The 25352-nt window shown below is 42.5% G+C and overlaps 1 protein-coding gene across 1 annotated transcript; it reads left to right on the forward strand.

Moving 5' to 3' along the window:
- Positions 1-4563: 4563 nt before the first annotated feature.
- On the forward strand, positions 4564-24095 carry taf8 (TAF8 RNA polymerase II, TATA box binding protein (TBP)-associated factor). The gene is made up of 9 exons (XM_080209932.1): positions 4564-4681; positions 7263-7360; positions 8869-9028; positions 11259-11357; positions 12971-13033; positions 15838-15962; positions 18064-18211; positions 19885-20027; positions 22955-24095. Exons 2-9 carry the CDS (start codon positions 7283-7285, stop codon positions 23093-23095), a joined length of 957 nt encoding a protein of 318 aa, XP_080066058.1. The 5' UTR covers positions 4564-4681; positions 7263-7282; the 3' UTR covers positions 23096-24095.
- The last annotated feature ends 1257 nt before the right edge of the window (positions 24096-25352 follow it).

Raw genomic sequence — 25352 nt, forward strand, 5'->3', positions numbered from 1 at the left:
CAGCCTGCCCCCTCAGGCTCCATCCCCTTGACACTGCACAGTGCCCAGTGGGAAGTGCCAGGGTGCCTGGCTGGCATTGCCAGGCTGGCACTGCCCCAGGGACATTCCCTCTGCCCCTAACCTCCCAGGGAGGCCTCAATGTCTTCTGCCCCCACCAGCAAAGTCATCATGCCTGATCTCCATTAATGGCTTTAAGTCGGCTTTAATCCTCTTTGGTGGGATCTCTCCATTTTAATAATACTTTAATAATAATAGTAATCTCCATACTAATGATTTTAAAATTTACTCCAGTGTGTCATCGATTACACCATAAACATTGAGAGGATGTTTCCCCTCATGGGGGAGTATGGGACCAGATGGCATAATCTCAGAATAAAAGAAAAGCAATTTAGTGCTGAGATGAGGAGGGCTGTAAGTCTTTGGAACTCCTTGTCGCAGAAAGGTGTGGGGGTACATTTAAGGCTGAGATAGTTAGATTTTTGATCAGTAAGGGAATGATGGGTTATGGGGAAAGGGCAGGAAAGTGGTCGTGAGGAATGTTGGATCAGCCATGATCCCATTAAACAGTGGAGCGGGCTCAAGGGGCTGAACGTCGTACTCCTGTTCCTATTTCTTATGGTCTTAAATGTGAGAGGTGCTAGGCACGAAACAGATGGGGGCATCACGGTGGCACTGCTGCCTCACAGTGCCAGGGATCTAGGTTCAATTCCCGGCTTGGGTCACTAGTTGTGTGGAGTTTGCATGCTTTCCCCTATCTGTGCAGCATTTCTCTGGGTACTCTGGTTTTTCCTCTCACAGTCTGAAAGATGAGTTGATTCAGTTTATTGACTTGAATAGGTGCTGGAGTATGGCAACTTGGGGAATTTCACAGTAATTTCATTGCAGTGTTAATGTAAGCCTTAAGTGTGACAAATAAATAAAATTTTACTTTAGATATCAGGACAACACATATTGTAAGGTATGTAGAGATAGGGCAGGTGAACCTGGGAGATGAATGGCAATTGGAATCATAGTTAACGCTTTCTCAAGATTAGAGAATAAGAAGGGGCAGCTATACAATTGCCAATCTAATAGAAGTAGCAGTCAGGGAGGTTCCTGAATAGAACTGGCACAATATCTTACAAAGAGATAGGCCTACTTCGGACCAATGTGGATCTCACAGTGATATATTTTGTCCAGATAATATTATCAGAGAAATGAGTCAAGATGAGATAAAAGCTTAGTGATGTGAAGGAGGGTGGTGCTGGATGGATCTTCTCTCTGTTCAAGGAATAAAGCCTTTGCAGCATCCAGACGAGGAATGTAAGATTGATGACATATAATCCGAAACAGTTAAAGCAGCAGAGAGCATCAGAGGAGTGGATTGGGTGGCTAAAGAGTGGCAAAGGAGATAAGTAAGGCATCAGGATCAGAGGGACTTGGTTCAGAGGAGCATGCTATTGTGTACTGAACCAATCAGTCTCAGAATCTGTTTTAAAATCTATTCAATAGATATGCTGCGCCTCTCTCATTTTATGACTATTTTCCTAAACAGTTTAGAACTGCATCCCCTCCACTCTACATCCTCCAATCACCAATGCAGGTATATTGATTCTGAGCGGGATATTTCCCCACATGGTTTCACAGTCATCATTAAAATTGAATTCAAATTTCACCATCTGCCATTGAGGGATTCAAACCTGGGTCCCCAGAGCATTACCAGGTCCCTGAATTACAAGCCCAATGACAATACCACTATGCCACTGCCTTCCCACAGTTTCCTGTGGGACTCTGTTGTGTGAAAATTGCCTGCTATTTTTTCCCCACATTAAGGTAGTGACAGCATTACAAACATACTCCGCTGGTTGTAGATTGCTTTGGGACGTGTGAGGACAGACAAAGCACTGTACAAATTCCTAATGTAGAATCATAGAATCATTGAATCTCTACAGTACAGAAGGAGGCCATTCAGCCCATCAAGTCTGCACTAACAATATTTCCACCCAATCCCTATCCCTGTAACCTCATGTATTTACCTGCTGTTTCCCCTGACACTAAGGAGGAAAGTGGCATGGCCAATTAACCTAACCTAATCTATACATCTTTGGACTAATGTGTTGAGGGAATAAGAGCTTCTTTTCTTCAAAGTGACAGGTTGTTCACAAAAGAAGTTGAAATATTTGCAATTGCCATACGAAACTGCAATGGTATCTTAAAACGTGCGGCATGGTGGCGCAATGGTTAGCATTGCTGCCTCACAGCGCTAGGGACCCGGATTCAATCCCAGCCTTGAGTGACTGTCTGCATGGAGTTTTTCTTTGCATTTGTGTGAGTTTCCTCCAGGTGCTCCAGTTTCATCCCACAGTCCAAAGATGTACAGGTTAAATTGATTGGCCATGCAAAATTGTCCCTTAGTGTCCCAAGACTTTTAGACTAGGGGAATTAATTGGGCAAATATGTGGGATTACAAGGACAGGGCCTGGGTAAGATGCTCTGTCGGGGAGTCAGTGCAAACTCAATTGGCTGAATGGCCTCCTTCTGCACTGTAGGGATTCAGTGATTCTAAAGTAGAGTAATAAATTATGTTCAAACAAAATTGCCAGCTTTTTTCCTGAGAATTATTTCAGCATTCTCCCTTTTAAAAGATTGGGATTCCTTAGTTCACAACTATTGGGGGGCAGAATTACTAAAAGTATAGGAACGAAATTCAAATTTAGTGATACACCCTGGCCAAATCAGATGGAGTGTGCAATGGACAGCAGATCTGCTTTTGCCAGTTTTGTCCCCCCACTGAAACTGAATTTTACGTCTATTATGATTTTTAACAAACAACAATTGCCAAATGACACAGAATTGTGTCGATTCTATAAAACTCAGTGGAATTGCAAGATTTTCTCTCTTTCTGCACAGGTACATCCTTAAGCAGTTGTGTGCCAGAATTTTATTGCCTTGCTCCCAAGGCTCATAAGACCCTGTCTAAGGCTAATAGAGAATGCCGCTCTGTGAGCCTTTCTCGCCCTGATTTCGAGGCGGGCATGCCGGTAAAATTCCGGTAATGATGTCTGAAAATTCTTTGCCCTGGCTTTAGAACCATAAACTTTGGCAGATATTACTGCTGGAATTCTATTGTCCCACCAGCTGTGAGAATTGGAGTGGATGAGGGGCAGACAAATGGGAAGGTCCATTGATCTCGGGTAGGATCTTCGGATCTCGGGGCAAACAAGGTAAAATCCCTTCTTATGTGTCAGCTGTGACTCAGTTGATAGAACTTTCACCAGTCAAGTCCCACTCCTGGACTTGAGCACGAGAAAATCAAGGCCAACAGTGAGTGCTGCACTGTTGGGCGTAAAAGATCCCATGGTATTATTTCAAGGAAGGGCATTGCCCCCCATCTCCAGTGCTGGGCCAATAATCATCCCCCCAGCAACATCACAAAATACAAATGGTCAGGTCTTGTTTATGTGTTGTTTTGTGGGAGCTTGCCTTGCGCAAATTAGCTGCATGTTTCCTATGTTACAACTGTGAGGACAAAAAGAAAGACTAGCACTTCTATAATATCTTCATAAGCCCCAGATGTCTCAAAGCACTTTACAGCCAACATAAGCTGTGTGTCAACCTTGGCTCAGTCAGTAGCACTCTTGCTTCAGCTCTCAATCAGAAGGTTATGAGTTCAAGTCCTGTTCCAGAGCTTAAGATCAAAAATTTAAGTTGACACTCCAGCATAGCATTGAGGGGGCACTACATTTGTTGAAGGTTCCTCTTTCAGATGAGGTATACGCCCCCTCAAATTTATTTCCTACATTAAAACAGTAACTGCACTTCGCTGGTTGTAAAGTGCTTTGGTACGACCTGTGATTGTGAAAAGCATCTATAAACATAAGTGTTAAAACAAAATACTGCCGATGCTGGAAGCCCAAAATAAAAACAGGAAGTCCTGGAAAAAGTCAGCAGATCAGACAGCATCCGTGGAGAGAGAATAGAGCCAACGTTTCGAGTCTGGATGACCCTTCTAAAGTAAAGTTTACTTATTAGTCACATTAATACTGCAATGAAGTTACTGTGAAGTTCCCCAAGTCATCACATTCTGGCGCCTGCTCGGGTCAATGCACCTAACCAGCATGCCTTTCAGACTGTGGGAAGAAAGCGGAACACCCAGAGGAAATCCATGTGGACATGGGGAGAATGTGCAAACTCCACACAGACAGTGACCCAAGCCGGGAATCAAACCCAGATCCCTGGTACTGTAAGGCAGCAGTGCCAACCACTGTGCCACCTAGAGAGTAAGGAGTCTCAGAACACCAGGTTAAAGTCCAACAGGTTTATTTGGTAGCAAAAGCCACTTGCTACCAAATAAACCTGTTGAACTTTAACCTGGAGTTGTGAGACTACATACTGCGTTAATCCCAGTCCAGCGCCGGTATCTCCACATCACCACCTCGAGAGGCCTTAGTTAGGTGCCAGGTAAATGTAACATCTTCCATCAGGCAAGCCTTTGGTCTGTGCGGGTGTGGGAGGACTGGGCTGCGTGCAGTTCCGGCTGGGCGGCTCAGCCAGCGCAGGGGGCAGCAGAGGGTGAGAGGGCGAGAGAGGCAGCGACAGAAGAAGAAGCTGAGCTGAGGATGGTGGGCTGTTTAATTCTGTCTCTCAATTCGTCCTGTGCCCCCTCTTCGCATCAGGAGCCGGCTCCTACCTTCGAATAAGTGTAAGTGTGAAGCCTGCTGGCGTTTGAAGGTCGGAGGGGTTCTGAATTGTCAGTTTTATTCACTTTAAACCTGTGCGGGGCTGCCCAGAGCCAGGAGTCCACAGGCCTCAGTCAAGTCATCCTGACCCCCCCCCCCAGTGATAAACGTCCTAGCTTCACAAAGTTATACACAGCTTAGATAGTCAAACGTTACTGCTACATTGTGGCTGCCTCTTTTCTTAATGCAGCAAAACAATTAGAAAAAAAATCTTCCAGGCAATCTTAATTTACAAATTAAATGTTTTTTTGTGTTAGAAGCAGGTATTTTTTCTAAAAAAATGCCAGAAGCAGACCTGCTGTATATATGGAGTTGGATGACCAGATGCAGTAGAGTTCCATAAGGCTGTTTGGATATTTCTAATACTTCATTTTTTTGCATGATAATTTTGCGGCAGAACATATAGTAGTTTTGATATGTTGCTATACTATTATCAGCGGCCCTGTAATCATTTAATTACAGTGATTAATCCCACTTGAAAACATTGTGCCTTGTATAAACGTGGGGTTGAGGTCCTCTAGGCTGAGGACCTCTCCTCTAGGCTGGAGATGTAAAAAGATTAGTGGTCTTTGGCCTTGGATTCCACCTGCCTGACCCTGTAAATTGTGGCATAGACATTAGCTGCTTCAGAGTCAGAAGTTGCGGGTTTGAGGTCCCACCTTGGGGCTTGGGATGGACAGGGAAGGTGTGTTCGTAAGTCGGCCACGCTCGGTGAGGATCACCTATAAATCTGAACAACACATGCATGTACCTGCTGCCCTTGTCCTTCTAGATGGTGGAGGTTGTGTGTTTGGAAGGTTCTGTTAAATAAGCCTTGCCAAGTTGCTGCAGTTCATCTTGTAGTCATTCCACACTGCTGTCACTCTGCAGGGGGGAAGCGGGATCAGGATATTGAATTTGATGATTAGTCATGATCATAATAAACGGTGGAGCAGGATCAAAGGGCTGAATGGCCTACTCCTGCTTCTCTTTTCCAAGTTTCTTCATTGATGGTGGTGGATGGGGTGCCAACAGGTAGGCTGCTTTGTCCTGGATGTTATCAAGCTTCTGGAGTGTGGGAGCTCCACTCATCTAGGCAAGTGAAGAGTGTTCCTTCATGCTCCTGACTTGTGTCATGTAGATGGCAGACTAACTTTGGGGATCGGGGGTGAATTATTCTCTGCAGAATTCCAAGCCTCTGACCTGCTGTTGTTGGTTCAGTTCAGTTTCTGGTCAATGATAACCCTCAGATGTTGATAGAGGTAGTAGATAGTTAAATCACTGAATGTCAATGGCAGGTGGTTAGATTCCCTCTTGTTGGAGATGGTCATTGCCAGGTACTTGTGTAGCATGATTATTAGTTGCTACTTATCAACCCAAACCTAAATGAAGTCCAGGTGTAGCTGCACTTGAATGTGGACTGCAGGGATTCAGGTAGTGCTCTCTACATCTACTAGCTCCTGATGATATGTGCTGCTTCAATATAGCTATAATAGCTAGGGACTGAGAATGATGCGAGGCAAAAGAAAATCCCTTTTGGTATTTTGGTGGCTTCGTGGAAAGATTAATTTTCTTTTGTGTCATTTGTTTTGCTTATTTTGAATTTCAATGTTTAATCATGTATCTTTTGGAAGAAATATTTTCCTGCATATGGAAATGTGACACATACTTCCCACTTATGTGTTGACAGTTAGACTTTCCTCAGCTCTCTGCTTTTGGTTTTGGTTGGGTGTGAATGATCCTGAGAGAATTCCATTGCTTTTTCATCCCTAAGGCCCTGTTTATAAGAGTTTCTTCCACTCCCCGAGCTGTCACTGGATAAAGTCCTGATGCTATACGCTAGGACTTTGGATAATGATGCTAAACGCTGGCTGGCACGTTGGCCTAGTGGTTAGCACTGCTGCCTCACAGCATCAGGGACCCGGGTTCAGTTGTGGCCTTGGGTGACTATGCGGAGTTTGCACATTCTACCCTCTCTATCTGAGTGGGTTTTCTCCGGGTGCTGCAGTTTCCTCCCACAGTCTAAAGGTGTGTAGGTTAACGGGACTATCGGAGTAAATATGTGGTGTTACAGGGATGGGGCCTGGGTATGATTTTTGTCAGCGAGTTGGTGCAGACTTGATATGCCGAATAGGCTCCTTCTGTAGAGATTCTATGATAATTGCCATGTTTTCCTCAAGCCTTTGCATCATCATGGGGTGGCACGTGGTTAGCACTGCTGCCTCACAGCACCAGGGACTAGGTTTAATTCCCAGCTTGGGTCACTACCTGCGTGGAGTTTGCACGTTTTCCCCATGTCTGCGTGGGCTTCGTCTGGGTGCTCCAGTTTCCTCCCACAGACCAAAAGATGTGCAGGTTAGGTAGCATTGGTCATGCTAAATTTTCCCTCAGTGTACCCAAACAGGTGCCGGAATGTGGCGATTAGGAGATTTTCACAGTAACTTTGTTGTAAGCCTACTTGTGACTAATAAATACTTTATATGAAGTAAATCACCAAAGCTAATGCTATGGTTTATTCAAATATCAGCTTATTGATTGTTGACGTTAACTTGTCTTTTATTTCAGATAACCAGTTAATTGTCAGAATGACTACGGCTTCTGTCTCCGATACATATACGCCAGCTGATGCGACATGCAAAGTCTCAGTGGAGAATGTTGCCCAGGTAATTTGCTAGATGAGAAACTTCTTTGAGCATCAAGCACTGCTGCAGATCCAAAAAACATTGATCATTTACACATTGTTGAAGTTAACATTGCAAGGCAAATGTTCATGTTTTGGCTCCACCTAGTGGTTGGCTGAAGCTGTCTGAGAGAGGCATGTCTTATGCACCCTGACCATTTGCCCCTCCAAAGGTATAAAGCAGCACTTGGGGAGGGAAAAATAGGTCGAATAAAGGAATCCCGACTTTTTTACAATTTCAACTATAAATTATATATTCAGTTTTATATCAATTTACCTCTGCAGATTTCACAGTCTTGTCATTATGATTTACTATTGTCATGTGTTAGTATACAGTGAAAAGTATTTTTTCTTGCATGCTGTACAGACAAAGGAAGGAAAGGAGAGAGTGCAGTATGTAGTGTTACAGTCATAGCTAGGGTGAGAGAAAAATCAACTTAATGCGAGGTAGGTCCATTCAGAAGTTTGGTGGCAGCAGGGAAGAGTTGTTTTTGAGTTGGTTGGTACGTGCTGTCAGACTTTTGTATCTTTTTCCTGATAGAAGAAGGTGGAAGAGAGTATGTCCAGATTGTGTGGGGCCCTTGATTATGCTAGCTGCTTTTCCGAGGCAGTGGGAAGTGTAGACAAAGTCAATGGATGGGAGGCTGGTTTGAATGATGGACTTGGCTTCATTCACGACCCTTTGTAGTTTCTTGTGGTCTTGGACAGAGCAGGAGTCATACCAAGCTGTGATACAACCAGAAAGAATGCTTTCTATAGTGTATCTGTAGAAGTTGGTGAGAGTTGTAGCGTATCTGCCAAATTTCCTTTGTCTCCTGAGAAAGTAGAGACTTAGGTGGGTTTTCTTAATTATAGCATCCACATTGGGGGGGTGTGGGTGTGGGGGTAGTACAAGAACAGGAGGTTGTTGGTGATTTGGACACCTAAAAACCTGAAGCTCTCGACCATTTGTACTTTGTCCCCTGACTGTGTAGACAGGGACATGCCCTCCACAACACTTTCTGAAGTCAATGACTATCTCCTTCGTTTTGTTGACGCTGAGGGAGAGATTATTGTTGTCGCACCAGTTCACCAGATTTTCTATCTTTTTCCTAAACAATCTATTCAATGCTGGAAATATAAATATATTTCAGAAATCTGTTGAGGTGTGTGATTTGTTTATATATGTAAATGTAGATGCTGTTTAATTCTTTTAAAGAATTGTGAAATTATTTTATTGCATACATTTGCGTCTTGTTGAATTCATGTAATAAATCTGCAACTAAATATTTTCGTACCTACTGCTTGCTCCAAAGGCTTATATAATTGAATTCATGCAATCAGAAGTGAAAACTGTAAGAGAAACTGGCGAGAAGTGTAACTATATAAGCCTTTGAATGAATTGAATAAGCCCTTTGGCTGCATAAAATGGAGGGGTGTGGGGGTAATAGGTTCTGAATTTGGGGTCTACCTCTGTATTGCCTGCTCAGCTTTGTGGATTTTATTTACTAGAAATCATCGAGTTCGAAAGCATCAATGTCCCCTTCAGACAACTATTACTTGGCGCGAAGGCGAACACTGCAGGTGGTGGTTAGCTCCCTACTAACTGAAGCAGGTTTTGATGCGGCAGAAAAGGCGGCTGTTGAAACATTGACTGAAATGCTACAGAGCTGTGAGTAGAAAATAGTTGGCTTTGTTTAGTATTGTCCAGTTTTTCTTGAAAGATGCAGGTAGTTCCATCAGTGCAAAGGCTACAGGATCACTTTGTGGATTTGTTTTAAAATGCAGAATTCTTGATTCGTTCCCCAGCTGAGAGAAGCCAGCTGAGATATAGGCACCAACCTATATTTTTTGGATGCATTTTTATGCTTTTAGCCTTTTTGTAAATTGCTTATGGTTTTTTTTTTTGCCAGCTTGGTTGGTGAGAATTGTGACAGAAAACTTTTCCGGCAAACGCAATGCATTGTTAAGTTTTCAAAATGCTCTTTTATAGAATGTAGTTTTTTCCAACGTGAGCCTAACATTAGCAATTAAAATAAAATATTTGACTGAGAGTTATTTTCCAAATGTCTTTTATTCAGTTATCCTTTCACCCATGCCCTTCCCTGATATTCACGCTGGTACTATTCTATAATTCCTTTCAATGAAAATTGAATCTCTATGGTACAGTCCATCGAGCCTGCACCAACAAAGATCCCATCTAGGCCCTATCCCCCTGATACTAAGGGACAATTTGGCATGACCAATCCACCTAATCCGCGCATCTTTGGAGTGTGGGCAGAAGCTGGAACACCCGAAGGAAACCCATGCAGACACCGGGCAGATGTGCAAACTCCACATACAGTTACCCAAGGCCTGAATTGAACCTGTATACCTGGTGCTGTGAGCCGGCCGTGCTAACCACTGCACCACGCACTTGCTTTCAAGTAGATTGGTACAAATTCAGGGTTGCTTCAAATATCTTCAGTCACGTTTCTAAGCAACCTTCGTGCATGCATTTGTGAGATATGACTCACACTGTCTTATCTAGTGGTCTGATGACATAAGCTGAGCGTGTAGCAGCTGGACCATCTTGTGAGCCAAATCAGATATTCGTATCTTTGTTACGTGTATATCTGCAACCTCTTCCATTGGATGGCACGATAGCACAGTGATTAACACTGCTGTCTCACAGTGCCAGGGACCTGGGTTTGATTCCCGGCTCAGGTCACTGTCTATGTGGAAGCTGCATGTTTTCCCTGTGCCTGTGCATGTTTCCTCCAGGTGCTCCGGTTTCCACCCACAGTCTGAAAGACATTCTGGTTAGATGCGTTGGCCGTGCTAAATCCTCCCTTGGTGTACCCGAACAGGTGCTGGATTGTGGCGACTCGGAGATTTTCGCAATAAGTTCATTGCAGTGTTAACGTAAGCCTATTTGTGACACTAGTAAATAAACCAGGTTACCCAGATAAGGTAGAAACATTAAAACCACCTCTAGTTTCTGGGTAACTGTTGTATAATCTACACACCCCTACCCCCACCCCATTTTAAAAAATGACCAGGAACTTCCCCAATACATGTACACCACCCCCCCCCGCCCGCCCTCCATGTCTGACTGCCAACACCCTCCCTCGGCCCTTCCTCCAGCAGACGTTGCTGCAAAATCCTATCCACTTACCTTATACACTCACACTTCTCTCTGGCTTATAAGGGACCTTTAAATTGACCTGGTTTACAGCAGCTACTGCTGTTAGAAAAGGGGGGCCTGGCTTAACTGTTGGCCCCAGAAGGAAGCTGCATGCTCAGATCTCACCAGCGAATTGAATGCCCAACTAAATTTAAAGTTTAAAGTTTATTTGTTAGTTGCAGGTAAGGCTTACATTAACACTGCCATGAAGCTACTGTGAAATTCCCCTTTGCCACTCCATTGGAAGTCAGAGCCAGCATGGTGGCACAGTGGTTACCACCGCTGCCTCACAGTGCCAGGGCCCCAGTTCTATTCTGGCCTTGGGTAGCTATGTGGACCTTGCATATTCTCCCCTTGTCTGCGTGGGTTTCCTCCAGATGCTCTGATTTCCTCCCACACTCCAAAAGATGTGCAGGTTAGGTGGATTGGCCACGCTCAATTGCCCCTTAGTGTCAGGAAGATTAGCAGGGTAACTATGTGGGGTTACGGGGAAAGGGCCTGGTTGGGATTGTTGACACTGCAGGCGCCATGGGTTGAATGGCCTCTTTCTGCACTGTAGGGATTCTGTTAGAACGTTTACATAATAGAGGATTAATTTCCATTTCAACGTGTTTTTTTGGGCAGTATTTTCTGCACGATTTTATTAAGTAAATGTTGCATAATAGAGGATGTACAGTGTATCTTAATCTATAAGAGTCACTTCATTCAAATAGGAACTATTTTTCTCCCTACCTAGATCTTTCTGAAATAGGGCGAAGTGCAAAAGTATATTGTGAACATTCGGCACGAACTCAACCAACCCTCTCAGATGTTGTGGTTACTTTAGCAGAAATGGGTAAGTGCTGAATTATTGACCTACTTTGTTAAATTTACTGCATCTTTCATGCAGCTATTTACAACCACTAATATGCAAAGCAGCAGGATCAGAAGCTGATAAGTTCCCAATCTACAGATTATGTTTAAATAAAGAAACTTATGAACACTTTAAAAAAGATGCTTTGCAAAAGAAAGATGCTTTGTGTGATAGCTTGGTGCAGTAAATGTATATCAAGGTTACATCATCGTGGTTATTTGATTATCTTCTTATTTTAAACGGAGTAGCCAAAATGCAACTGCTTCCTCTGGAATGATTCTACAACTACTGTGCTCCCTAGTCTCAGTTTGGTGAGCACAGTAAGAAGTCTCACAACACCAGGTTAAAGTCCAACAGGTTTATTTGGTAGCAAAAGCCACTAGCTTTTGGGCCTCTGACCCTTTGTCAGGTGAGTGGAGAGTTCTGATCACAAACAGGGGATGTAAAGACACACACTCAGTTTATAGAACACTGATTAGAATGCGAGTTTTTACAGCTAATCAAGTCTTAAAGGTACAGACAGTGTGTTTAGTGAACCAGTGGTAATATTTGTACTCAAAACTAGAAAGTGGGGTAGTGGGGGTTGTCTTGTATGTGGCGCAGTGGTGGTGTCCCTACCTCTGGGCCAGAAGCTCCAGGTTTAAGTCCCACTTTAGGACTTGATGGCCATTCGTAATGTGGCCAGTCAGACTGCCTATTACTCTATAAATCCTTCCAGTATGTCCGATGGCAGGCAGTAAGAGCAGGAGACTTTTGGAGTGAACCATTACCATGATTGCATTGGTCGAGAAGGAGGAAGAAACTGGAAAGAGAGATGCATTTCTATAGTAACATACTGTATTTCTTCAGGATGTTGTGCAATGCTTCATAGCCAGTGGACAACATATTGTTGCCTGGTAAACTCCCACCTGCAGCAGAACATGAGGCAAATGAACAATTGAATAGTTTTGTGCACTGTCCTTTAATTGCTTCCTACTTAAGACATTCTAAAGCTGATCTTGATGTATTCAAGGATAATAATCGATAGGAAACAGATTTATTGCGTTCCTGGTGCTGGAGTAGCAATAAGGAAGAAATTAGTTCAAATCCCATCATGGAAAATGGAGAAATTGAATTCAATAAATCTGTTCAAGCACTGGAAAATGAATGATCAAATGTGCTGAATTGTAAAAACCCAAATAGTTTACTGATGTGCTCTGCAGCCATCTGCACTTGATTTGGCCTACATATGTGACATGAATAGTTCATAAGTCCCTCACAGATAGGTGACAAATACCACTTTGCCCACATCCCACGGACACCTTTTTAACATTTTTTCAGCGCTTAGTGCTAGATCGCAGTCCTAGCTTTTGTCACCAAGGGTTAGATTACAGCCAGATGTGCAGTAAAGTTTGTACTCTTTCACCCTAGAGATTTGTTGCAACTCCAAATTCAGTATGAAACCTCTGCTGTGATTGTGTGACAGTTTCAATTGTGGTCTATGAGCGAAACTGGTGAATAGTGTTGAATTACATTTCTGCGCCTGCTGGTTTGAGTTAGTGAAGAATTTCTGTGAGTACACCAAATGTTTTACCTTGTGTCCTCTTATTCTTCAGGTTTTAATGTAGATAATATTCAGGCTTATGCCAAACGTTCCCAAAGGATGGTCATTACTGCTCGTAAGTATGCTTTCACCAGATGTTAATTGCAGAATATTTATGGTCTGGTTTCTGCACTCGGGTTTCGCTTGGTTTGTTCAGACTAAAAGCTAAGTGTATATGGAAGTGGAGAAGAAATGCCGTTTGAGTGTAGTGGAACATGATGCCTTGTTAATTCCGGGTGGTACATGTTGCAGGAATGCTGCTGTTGTGAAGAGAGAGTGAGACCCACCAGATTAGATGTTTTAACCCTAACAATGCCACCTTGTCACTCAGAAGGTTCAATTGCAAAAAGACTCAATTCTGTGAGTAAATGAACCTATTAAGAATAGCTGATTTACAAAAGAAAATTACCCACATTGGGAACAGAGATTCATATTTCCTTTTTTCGTTTGTTCTGCTGGCATTTGTTATTTTGCATTTTGTTCCTATTAATCAGAACCCATCTCACTTTATTTCTTCAGTTACTTTTTACCCAGTCCTCCACATGCCTTGAGCGGATTGTATGTTTTTGTTGCCTTTGTGTGTGATTCCATTCGTTTTCTGATTTCCTTAGAAAGTGAGGGTGGCACAGTGGTTAACACTGCTGCCTCATGATGCCAGGCACCCAGGTTCAACTCCAGTCATGAGTCAGTGTCTGTGAAGTTGCACATTCTCCCCATGTCTGCACCTGTGGGTTTCCTCCCATGTTCCAAAGTTGTGCGGGTTACGGTGATTGGCCATGCTAAGTTAACCCCAGTGTCAGGGCGATTAGCAGGGTAAATATGAAGGTTTACGGGAATAGGGCCTGGGTGAGATTGTGGTCGGTGCAGACTCGATGGGCTAAATGGCCTCCTTCTACACTGTAGGGATTCTACTTATCGTACCAAAGGTTTATTCAGCCTGTTAATTGAGGTGACATCTGGTCTTCTCTCACTGTCACCATCATTATCTTTGGCCCCCTTTCAATGTTTCTGTACCTGTTGCCCTTTTGCAGCATCTTCTGCAAACATAAGAAATAGGAGCAGGAGTAGGCCATCTAGCCCTTTGAGCCTGCCCCGCCATTCAATAAGATCATGGCTGATCTGTCGTGGCTCAGTTCCACTTTCCTGCCCTCTCCCCATAACCCTTAATCCCCTCTCTTATCAAAAACCCATCAACCCGCGTCTTAAAAATATTTAGCGAGGCAGCCTCCACCACTTCAACGGGCAGAGAATTCCAGAGATTCACCACCCTTTGAGTGAAGAAGTTCCTCCTCAACTCCGTTCTAAACCGCCCCCCCCCTTTATCTTGAGGCTATGCCCCCTAGTCCTACTGTCTTTTTTGAGCGGGAAGAGTCTCTCCACCTCTATCCTATCCATCCCATTCATCATCTTATACGTCTCAATGAGATCTCCCCTCATTCTTCTAAACTCTAACGAGTACAAGCCTAGTTTATTCAGCCTCTCCTCATAGCTCATCCCCCTCAACTCCGGTATCAGCCTAGTAAACCTCCTCTGCACTCCCTCCAAAGCCAAAATATCTTTGCGCAGGTGTGGCGCCCAAACTGCACACAGTACTCCAGCTGCGGCCTCACCAATGCCTTCTGCAGCAAGACCTCCCTACATTTATATTCAATCCCCCTCGCTATGAAGGCCAGCATCCCATTCGCCTTCCTGACCACATGCTGCACCTGCAAGTTGGGTTTTTGTGACTCATGCACAAGGACCCCGAGGTCCCTCTGCACCGTCGCATCAGTTTCAGCATCTGTAAGGATGATAATGAATTTCACTTCGTCGCAATTTCAACTGACGTCATGGCTGGTGTTGTACTATCTGCCAATCTAACATTAATCCATGATAAAGTTTAAAAATTCTACAGTCCAATTAACATTTTATGTTCTATCCACTTTTGCTTGGGTACAGTTAGTTAATTATAATTTTTTTTCTGACACTCTTGAGTCATACCTGCAGAAAGCATTTTAAAATAACTACTATACTGTTAGTTACAATCTAGCGTTGGTGGAGGTAACAATTTGAGGGGACAAAAAGCATGATTCCATAAATGCATTTGTCTTGAAGTTTAAAAGTTTACTAAAGTTTATTTTACGTGTGTCACAAGTAGACTTACATTAACACTGCTGTGAAGTCACTGTGAAAATCCTCTAGTTGCCACACTCTAGCACCTGTTCAGGTACACTGAGGGAGAATTTAGCACAGCCAGTTCACCTAACCAGCATGTCTTTTGGACTGTGGAAGGAAACTGAAGCACCCGGAGAGACCCCCCCCACGGATATGGGAGAATGTGCAAACTCTCCACAGACAGTCACCTAAGGCTGGATTTGAACCCACATCCTTGGCGCTATTTGACAGCAGTGCTAACTACTGTGCTGCAAAACAAATCCATTTACATTAAGTGCTGATCTGCTGGGAACTTTGAGCAGCTGTTGAATATGGTAAACTGATGTTTCTCACTCCACAAGTTTGTGTCCCCCTTTTCCTAAAAGGAGATTACATTATCAATCTGATTACTTCCCTCAGTAAGTCAGTAGGGTAATATTTCTTTGTAGGCAAGTCTGTGGGGTATTTGACTCCAAGAATATCACAATGATCCCAATCCACGTCATACCAAAGTTTCTGCGCATGGATACTGGTTTGTGATATGCCACAGGACCCTGGCTGCTGATTTTCTTCTTGGTTTGTATTGTCACTTTACTCCTGGGACCTGATACTAAATGTACTTTTCAAATGGGTGGGGAAGCAAAGAAGATTAAAGAATTTGGGAATGCTAAGGTCAGTTGAAACAGCCTAGCTTCTACTCTTGCTGAGGCATTGATAAATTTCTGATAATTTTATTTTTCCTTCTAGCTCCTGTTACTAATACCCCAGCAACCCCCAGAGCACTTTCTACTGGACAGAAGAGAACACATCCCTCATATATACCAGGGCATTTTCCAGAGTTCCCTGATCCTCACACCTATATAAAGACACCTGTAAGCGTAAAAACTATGTTTGCCCTGATTGTGTCTTGTGTCACACTTGGAACTTAATTTAACGAACAATAATACAAATCACAAATTTGTGAATTAATTTCACCTCTTTCAAAGTTGTGAATTGGTCTGTGAAAGGTTTGTGTGCGCCCATTGTGTTAATATAGACACACTAGCCAGAGGAGGCACTTAGAATGCTGCAAATAAATGAATTGAAAAAGGGGCAACTCAAATCTCATTTTGACTAAATGAAGCAGTAATGAAATTTAATGTAATGAGAGCACAGTTAATGAAGGTGGTTTAATAAAATGCTGTGTATGCGCGAAAACTAAAATTAAAAAAACTGATTAAGCTGCAATGGTGAAACAAGGAATCAAACTAATGGACTAGATTTTGTAGTAACAAGTAATTAGTTTTACCCCCGCATGTTTAGATTCTCTAAAAAGTTGCCGAAAGTGTGCACATAGCAAGGGCATCTGGGACCCACGTGAACAGGGTAAACAACTGTGTAACTCTTCACCTAAGCAAATTGAAGGATTTAGAAAAAAAAGTATAAAGACCCAGAAAGAAGAGTGAATGAAAAGGGTGAATGCAATGCTATAGAAAGGGAAGGAAAGCTTGATTATAAGGGAGAGGGAAAAAAAGAGACAAAGGAAAAATTTTCCTCAACAAAATAATTTAGATTTGACATTGTTAAAAGCTCCCTTACCTGACAAGGGTGAAACCATGATCAGGCACAGAATGAGGCTAGCCCATTGTACTTGGGGTTTGCATACACCTGCAACCATGGTTTGCCTAAGCTAGGGTAGAGTAAAGGATTAGGATGGTCAATGAGGTAAAACTGAGGCTTTGCCTGATGCAATTTTTTGAACTCATCTCGGCCTTTTGGCTGAGACGAAATATTAGATCAAGCCTGGGAGGAGGTGCAATGCCTCATCCTGTCAGCTTAGATCTTGTTTGTCCAAGCCCAAGATGGGACGCAATATCGTCTTGTTAGCTTGGATCTGGATTCTCCCTCATATGGGGACCATGATTGGACCTAATTTGAATAGGCTTTTTTGATTAGAAATAAAGTACCAAAAATTAATTAATACCTGAAGGAATCAGGCTCCATACTTGCAATAGTAAATGTGTAGTGACAGAGAGGTTGATTGGCAGTAATTAAAACTTATCATGTTCTTAAAAGGGTCAATACCCTTGAAATGATCAGACTTGACTTTATGTGAGTTAATTTGTATCTATCACTCAAATGCAGCAACTTCACACCATTTAATACGTTTCGACGGTGAGACAGACCACATAATACCATTTTTGTGAAGCTAATGTTGGTGTGGTGCAAACTGGCCATCAACATTTGGATATTCATGTTTAACCTTGCAGCTTTTTTTAATATTCATTCATGGAGTCTGGTCGTCGATACCTAAGGTAGCATTTATTGTTCATCTCTGTCCCTTGCCTAAAGTTGCTGTATCACTTACATAGAATTTATCGAAACAGGCCATTCGGTACAACTGATTTTGCGTGTGTTTATGATGCACACAATACTTCCCCCAACTCTACTTTATCCAAGCCCATCATCTTGTCCTCCTTTTCTCACCCATCCACTTATCTAACTTTCCCTTTATTCCATCTATACTAATCACAGCAACTACTCCATTTGATTGTACCACTGTTAACTACACAGGTGAAAAATAATTAATGGTGAACATCATTTTTCAACTGTTGCTTTGACAACAAAATCTAGCCCACTGCTTCGGGTCAATTACTTTTCATCAAAACATTGTTAAGATAGTGTTTTAATTAATTGGCTAAACAATTCAGTGTTACTGTAATGTTACCAGGTATTTGCTAAGGCCAGGTGGACAAATAGAGGGGTAACGTAAAGGAATTCCAGATAAATTAATCAAACTCTGAGATGTGTAATAGTTAACTATGTTGATGGCGAGAAGATTAGATAAGCAGATTGCTCTTTAAGTTTTTAACTTTTGATAGTATTTTGAGAGATGATTTGCCATTGATACCAACTGACTTTAACTTAGAAGAACATAATTTGTTTCACAACAGCTTGTGTGGATATTCAAGTACATTTTTTTCCCACTGTTAGACAATCAGAGAGCCAGTTTCTGATTACCAAGTGCTGAGGGAGAAAGCAGCATCCCAGAGGAGAGATGTGGAGCGAGCTCTGACCAGATTTATGGCCAAGACAGGAGAGACAGAGAGTCTGTTTAAAGACGATGTCTCAACATTCCCATGTAAGCATGTAGTTTCTCTTTTGTACAAAAATAGCTTGACAGAAGAGGGCAAGTTTGTGTGAAGCTTTTTTTTAGTGGGTGCAGGAAATGAGCAGAAGTGAATGAACGAAGTTTGCACTGTTGTGACCTTTGAGTGCAGAAAGCCAATCCAGCGATTGGCTCACACTAAATTGATTGTTATGTTTCCACAACTGATGCAAAACTGATTTTAATTTTTCAAAGGTGGGTAATTATTGAGTGCTGAAGCTGCTTCAATATGCTCAATATCCTGACACTAGCTCTCCATTTAAAAAAAAGGTTTAAAGTTTATTTATTAATCACACGCAAGGCTTACGTTAACACTGTAATGAAGTTATTGTGAAATTCCCCTAGTCGCCACACTCCGGCACCTGTTCGGGTGAATGCAGACCTAACCAGCAGGTCTTTCAGAATGTGGGAGGAAACCCACACAGGCACAGGGAGAACATGCAAACTCCACACAGACAGTGACCCATGCCGGGAATCGAACCCAGGTCCCTGGCGCTGTGAAGCAGCGGTGCTAACCACTGTGCTACTGTGCCACCCCAAGATTTCCATATTAAATCTCTACTAACCCTAGAAATCAGTTGAGTAGGAACAGTAACATAGTGGTTATGTATTTACATTAGTAATCCAGAGAATGAGAACAAATTCAACTATGACGGCTTAAGAATTGAAATTCGATTTACAAAATTTGAAAATTAAAAGAAAAATGATTATCAGTAAGTGTGATCATAAAGCTGATTCACTTGAGGAACCTTAGTTGTGCTGTATATCAAAGTCGGGTTCCACGCTGTTTTTAACTGGCCTGGTAAGCCTGGTACAGGCATGGACTGCATAGAATCATACAGTGCAGTAGGAGGCCATTTGGCCCATCGAGTCTGCACCAACCACAATCCCACGCAGGCCCTATCCCCATGCATTTACCCTAGCTCGTCCCCCTAACATTAAGGGGCAATTTAGCATGGCCAATCCACTGAACCCACACATCTTTGGACTGTGGGAGAAAACTGGAGCACCCGGGAAAACCCATGCAGACAAGGGGAGAATATGCAGATTCCGCACAGGCGGTGACCCAAGCAGGGAATTGAACCCAGATTCCTGGTGCCGTGTGGCAGCAGTGCTAACCAGTGGTTTAGCAATAGTTTAAGAACCTGCAACACCAGGGCAATTAGGGATGGGAATTAAATGTCAGCTTCCCAATGTTTAAAAGAAATATTCTATCATGGGACTGCAGTAATAGAAATGAATTATGGATTCCTACATCTGTTTTAATTCATGACCTCATAATGCAAGGCAAAATTATGCGTTTGTTGGTATAACCGTTGATGATTGGAAAGAGATGTCTTGCGGAATCATTTTTGGGAATTTGGTGTTATTGCGGACACAACATTAACTCATGAAGTAGAAAGTCCTGACTGTGATGTTATGACAGTGATACATTTAGCATGTTATTTTTATTCAATTATTCAAATGTCTATTATGTTAGAAAGTATTGAAATGCTTCTTGCCAAGTTTAAATTCAGTTCTTTAGAATTCAGCTAATGTACCAATGTTTTATTAAGAAATGTAATTGTGATCATTGGAAATCAAAGTGAGGTACATAACATCTACTAAGCTTTTATTAAAACATTTTTTAAAAAATTCTTTTAAAGTGATCGCTGCACGAACTACCACAATTCCTTACCTAAATGCCTTGCTACCATCCGAGCTTGAGCTGCAGCAGATGGAGGAGACAGATTCCTCAGAACAAGATGATCAGACTGATACAGAGAATGTTGCACTAAATATGAACACCGTATGTTTCCTGTACCCTTTCATTGCAAAATGTTGTTGACTTTAATGTTGCCAAGTTTAATGGGTGGCACAGTGGTTAGCACTGCTGCCTCATAGCGCCAGGGACCCAGGTTCAATTCCAGCCTCGGCTGACTGTGCGGGATTTGCACATTCTCCGTGTCTGCGTGGATTTCCTCTGGGCGGTTGGGTTTCTTCCCACAGTCCAAAGATGTGCAGGTTAGATGGATTGGCAATGCTAAATTACCCCTTAGTGTCTCAAGATGTATAAGTTAGGGGGAGTAGTGGGGTAAATATTTGGGGTTACGGGGAATGGATTTGGGGTTGCAAGGATAGGGCCTCAATGGGGTTGTTGTCAGTGCAGACTTGAAAGGCCAAATGGCCGCCTCCTGCACTGTAAGGATTCTGTGATTCTAAGTGACAGTAGATTGTAATAGAGTCTCAGTGTTCCCTCAGCATCTTGAGGGGAATTGCTTGATAGAGCAGACGCAGCACGGTTTCGTTAAATGGAAGTCGTGTCTGACAAATTTACTGGAGTTCTATGAGGATGTGTCTAGGGCGGTGGATAAAGGAGAGCCGGTGGATGTGGTCTTTCTGGATTTTCAGAAGGCGTTTGACAAGGTACCTCACAAGAGGTTATTGCAGAAGGTCAGGGGACATGGAGTTGGGGGTAGGGTGTTAGCGTGGATAGAGGATTGGTTGTCAAATAGGAGGCAGAGAGTGGGGGTCAACGGGTGCTATTCGGATTGGCGGTTGGTGACTAGTGGAGTGCCCCAGGGGTCGGTGCTGGGGCCTCAGCTATTTACCATTTATATAGATGATCTGGAGGAGGGAACCGAGTGTATGGTGTCGAAATTTGCTGATGACACCAAGATTGGTGGAACGGCAAATTGTGCGGAGGGTGTGGAGAGTCTGCAGAAGGATCTAGATAGGCTGGGCGAATGGGCCAGGAACTGGCAAATGGAATTTAATGTTGGCAAGTGCGAGGTGGTCCACTTTGGTAGGAATAATGGTAGGAAGGATTATTACTTACGTGGCGAAAAACTGCAGCAGGCGACAGTGCAGAGGGACCTCGGGGTCCTTGTGCATGAGTCGCAAAAACCCAGCTTGCAGGTGCAGCAGGTGGTCAGGAAGGCAAATGGGATGCTGGCCTTCATAGCGAAGGGGATTGAATATAAAAGTAGGGAGGTCTTGCTGCAGCTGTATAGGGCATTGGTGAGGCCGCAGCTGGAGTACTGTGTGCAGTTTTGGGCGCCGTACTTAAGCAAGGATATTTTGGCCTCGGAGGGAGTGCAGAGGAGGTTTACTAGGCTGATGCCAGAGTTGAGGGGGTTGAGCTACGAGGAGAGGCTGAATAAACTAGGCTTGTACTCGTTAGAGTTTAGAAGAATGAGGGGAGATCTCATTGAGACGTATAAGATGATGAATGGGATGGATAGGATAGAGGTGGAGAGACTCTTCCCGCTCAGAAAGGACAGTAGGACTAGGGGGCACAGCCTCAAGATAAAGAGGGGGCAGTTTAGAACGGAGTTGAGGAAGAACTTCTTCACTCAAAGGGTGGTGAATCTCTGGAATTCTCTGCCCGTTGAAGTGGTGGAGGCTACCTCGCTAAATATTTTTAAGACGCGGGTTGATGGGTTTTTGATAAGAGAGGGGATTAAAGGTTATGGGGAGAGGGCGGGAATGTGGAACTGAGCCACGACAGATCAGCCATGATCTTATTGAATGGCGGGGCAGGCTCGAAGGGCTAGATGGCCTACTCCTGCTCCTATTTCTTATGTTCTTATGTTTACTTCCTACGAGAAAACATTTTTGACTTGCTGTCTTCCTGTTTTGCTGGGAAAATAAGTTATCCCTAAGACCTGCACAAAATATGCTTTTTTGTTGCCTCCAGTACTTTCTTTTTGCCAGATTGCAGCAAGCTGTGCTTTGCAGTGTGAGTTCAGTGAGTCCTGGGCTTTTGAGGCTTGTTGTATTGCACAGAATCATTTGAAGTTAATTGCATATCTTTGGACAACCTTAATAGATACCTTTAAGACACTCCTTAAAACCTATCCAGCCAAACTTATAGTCTTGATCCTAATGTGGCTTGGTATCAAATTTTGTTTGGTAACACTCCTCAAGTGTTGTGGGACATGTTATTACATTAAAGGCATGATGTAAATGCAAAATGAACATGTGAAGTTCCTACTGAATATCAAGTCAGTGTATATGAAAACTGTGAAGAGCAGATGGCTACTGGACAATACAATTAGCCAAAATGCAAAATAATCCTACTAACAGATATGTTGGTATTGGTTACGAGTAACTTTGCCTCTTAGTCCGGGTTGAGGACAGTTGAAGCATCAGTAATTGTGGGCTCAGTAGGTACGGAATCAGAATCGATTATTTTTTATGGCTGTGCTTTTTTATTCAAAAGGACCCCCACCCCAATATTTGGTGAATTTTCTTCCTGATAACAGCCGTTTTCTGGTTTTAAGTCATTTTAGGCTCCGATACTGTCTGTCACAGTTATTGGGGGAGAGTGATACATTTGGCCTGTTCCTTTATCGTAAGGTGAAACAGAATTGTCTTTTTGGACAACCTTACATGAGTAAATTTTAAATGTCGATAATATTTTAAAATACTAGTCTTTATTTGATCAAGGATTGTTTTGAGTAATAGCAAAATAGTTAAGTTGAAGGCTCAAATGATTTGTCCTATCTGTTTGTTCTTGAAATAAAATTATTGCATTGTAATCTTCCCTAGGAAGCAATTTTGCCTTTTGTGGCTCTTAGTTCAAATGACATCCAAAATGACTAAACTCCAGCTTTGTTTTATAGAGACAGGGAAGGGGAAATGTTCTTGACAATGCAGATTGTATTGTAAATATTGAGATTTTTTTTCTTAGTGTTGTAGATGTCATGTAACCAAGCAAATGTCTTCTTCTAGGACGAAATATCCGCTGAAAAGGAAAACAACATGTTACAACAGACATCGGGTTTATCTAACAGTAAGAGTAATGAAGAGTCAATGATTGACAATCCATATCTTAGACCAGTCAAAAAGCCCAAAATCCGTAGGAAGAAATGAACCCTGGAGGAAATACAAGCATGATTTCAGTAAAATACCATTCATTGTAATAACGCAACTGTTCGAACTGAAAGAGTTGTTTTAATTGAGAACTGTCTTCATTCTTGGAAATTGTGAAAAAGGGATCACAGGCCTATCGGAGTCGGAGGGTTTTGTTCCCAGGAAATAAGTTAAGAGACTGTGGCAGTTTGGTAATCCAGTGTAAAACCCGGGTAACCAATATGTGAAGCCAGAATCTTTTGCCCCTCTGTTCTGATGGAGCAAACATATTTTGTTGTAAGTTTAAAAACTACTTGAAGTACATTGCAGTGCAGCTCACGGAAATCTTCTGGTCTTTGTCTTTACGAGAAGGTCACATGGACTAAAACACATTCCAGTGAGGTAAAAATGACTATCTGTTCAATATCACCTCTTGCAATGACAGTTATGTATTGGTGTCCTTTCCTGTTCATTCACCACTTTACAATTCAGCTTTGATCTTTTGATATACTTTCCACACAGCTTGACTTGGCAGCTGGTCACAGAATGTTTCGACATGACTGCTGCCTAGCAAATATGTATAGTGCAACAGTTGTACGGTTTAATGTAAATAAATATGCTGGTTTGAAAAAAACAAATCTTGCTGTTGAACTGAACAAACTGCTCTGCGCTACAGGAAGATGTATTATGTCCCTTCACTGGTGACTCTCACCAGCGGAAAACTTTATTTGCTTATGGTAACAGATGCAGCCACTGGAGCAGAGATCATAAATGCTTAATTTTGAACCATGGGCTTTTAACAAATTAAACCAGTTGACAGCATGTAATTGATAGAAATGGTCATATGCCTAGTTGCATGAACTTGAGTAAGTCTATCAGTAACATTTTTTGGTTGGTAGGAGAAAGGGTGACATTGAAAAACAGCAGCAAATGATAATTGTAGACCACTAGGAGAAAACAAAAGCTTACATTTGAAGTGATGTCATTGAGAATTGAAATTAAGTTATTTGACGAAAAATAAAACAAAGTCATTCAAACAAACCTCAAGAATTGATTTCTTCCAACATAATGAAAATCTAAAAATAGAAGTTGTTTTTCAGTCATAAAATTAGTACAACGAGTAACTTTGTAATCAAAGACACAGAGTACAACATATAAAATAGCAGCAGAGATAAGTATAAGAGCATAAGAAAGGAGCAGGAGTAGGCCATCTAGCCCTTCAAGCCTGCCCTGCCATTCAATAAGATCATGGCTGATCAGAAGTGAATCAGTTCCACTTTCCTGGTTTCTCCCCATAACCCTTAACTCCCATGTCTATCAGAAATCTATCTACCCGTGACTTAAATATATTCAACGAGGTAGCCTCCACTACTTCAGTGGGCAATTCCAGAGATTCATCACCCTTTGAGTGAAGAAGTTCCTCCTCAACTCCGTTCTAAACTGCCCTCCCCTTATTTTGAGGCTGTGCCCTCTAGTTCTGCTGTCCTTTCTAAGCAGGAAGAATCTCTCTACCTCTACCCTATCTAGCCCCTTCATTATCTTGTACGTCTCTATAAGATTCCCCCCTCAGTCTTCGAAACTCTAACCCAGTCTATTCAATCTCTCTTCATAAGCTAAGCCTGCTCCATCATTCAATAAGATCCTGACTGATTGGTTTGTATTTTGAATTCCATGTTCCCACTTACCCCCAATAATCTTAGATTCAAATGTGTAGAAGGGTTGTATTGTCTCAAAATGATGTGGAGATGCTGCCATTGGACTGGGATAGGCACAGTAAGTAGTCTCACAACACCAGGTTAAAGTCCAACAGGCATCTCCACATCATTAACCTGGTGTGCTGAGACAACTTACCGGGACTCAAAACATTAACTCTTGCCTCTCTTCCCCACAGATGCTGAGTTTTTCCAACATTTTCTGTTATAACCTTAGATTCTTGTTAGGCAAGCAAATCAATCTATCTCCAGCAACAGGACTAAGTTCTGCACTGATAGCCAAACAAGTAGTGAAGCATCACACAGCTACCCAAGCTTATCATTGCCATTTTCCCAAAGGTACAGTTCCACGTGGGGGTGGTTGTCTTTGGTGCCTGTCTGAAATGGTCATTTCTACTGTACAAGTTGAGATCTATCAGTGAATTAATTTCTCATGGAATGGATCAGTGATGCACCTGATCATGATGACAGCTCAGATCCAACTGAAATCTTAAGATAAATGCGCAATAAGATGAACATTCTTAATTCCTCCCAACAGGAAGATTCTGAAGTCCTTCCACAACAGC

Source organism: Carcharhinus amblyrhynchos, chromosome 22 (genome assembly GCF_965287045.1).
Source record: "Carcharhinus amblyrhynchos chromosome 22, sCarAmb.v2.hapA, whole genome shotgun sequence".
NCBI classification, from domain to species: Eukaryota; Metazoa; Chordata; class Chondrichthyes; order Carcharhiniformes; family Carcharhinidae; genus Carcharhinus; species Carcharhinus amblyrhynchos.

What these genes read in the sequence shown, in the direction of transcription:
- taf8 (XM_080209932.1), top strand. Translation starts at nt 7,283, where the DNA reads ATGACTACGGCTTCTGTCTCCGATACATATACGCCAGCTGATGCGACA. An exon ending in GACTGAAATGCTACAGAGCT is followed by an intron (nt 9,029 to 11,258) that starts GTGAGTAGAAAA and finishes CTCCCTACCTAG; the next exon opens with ATCTTTCTGAAATAGGGCGA. An exon ending in TTGCACTAAATATGAACACC is followed by an intron (nt 20,028 to 22,954) that starts GTATGTTTCCTG and finishes GTCTTCTTCTAG; the next exon opens with GACGAAATATCCGCTGAAAA.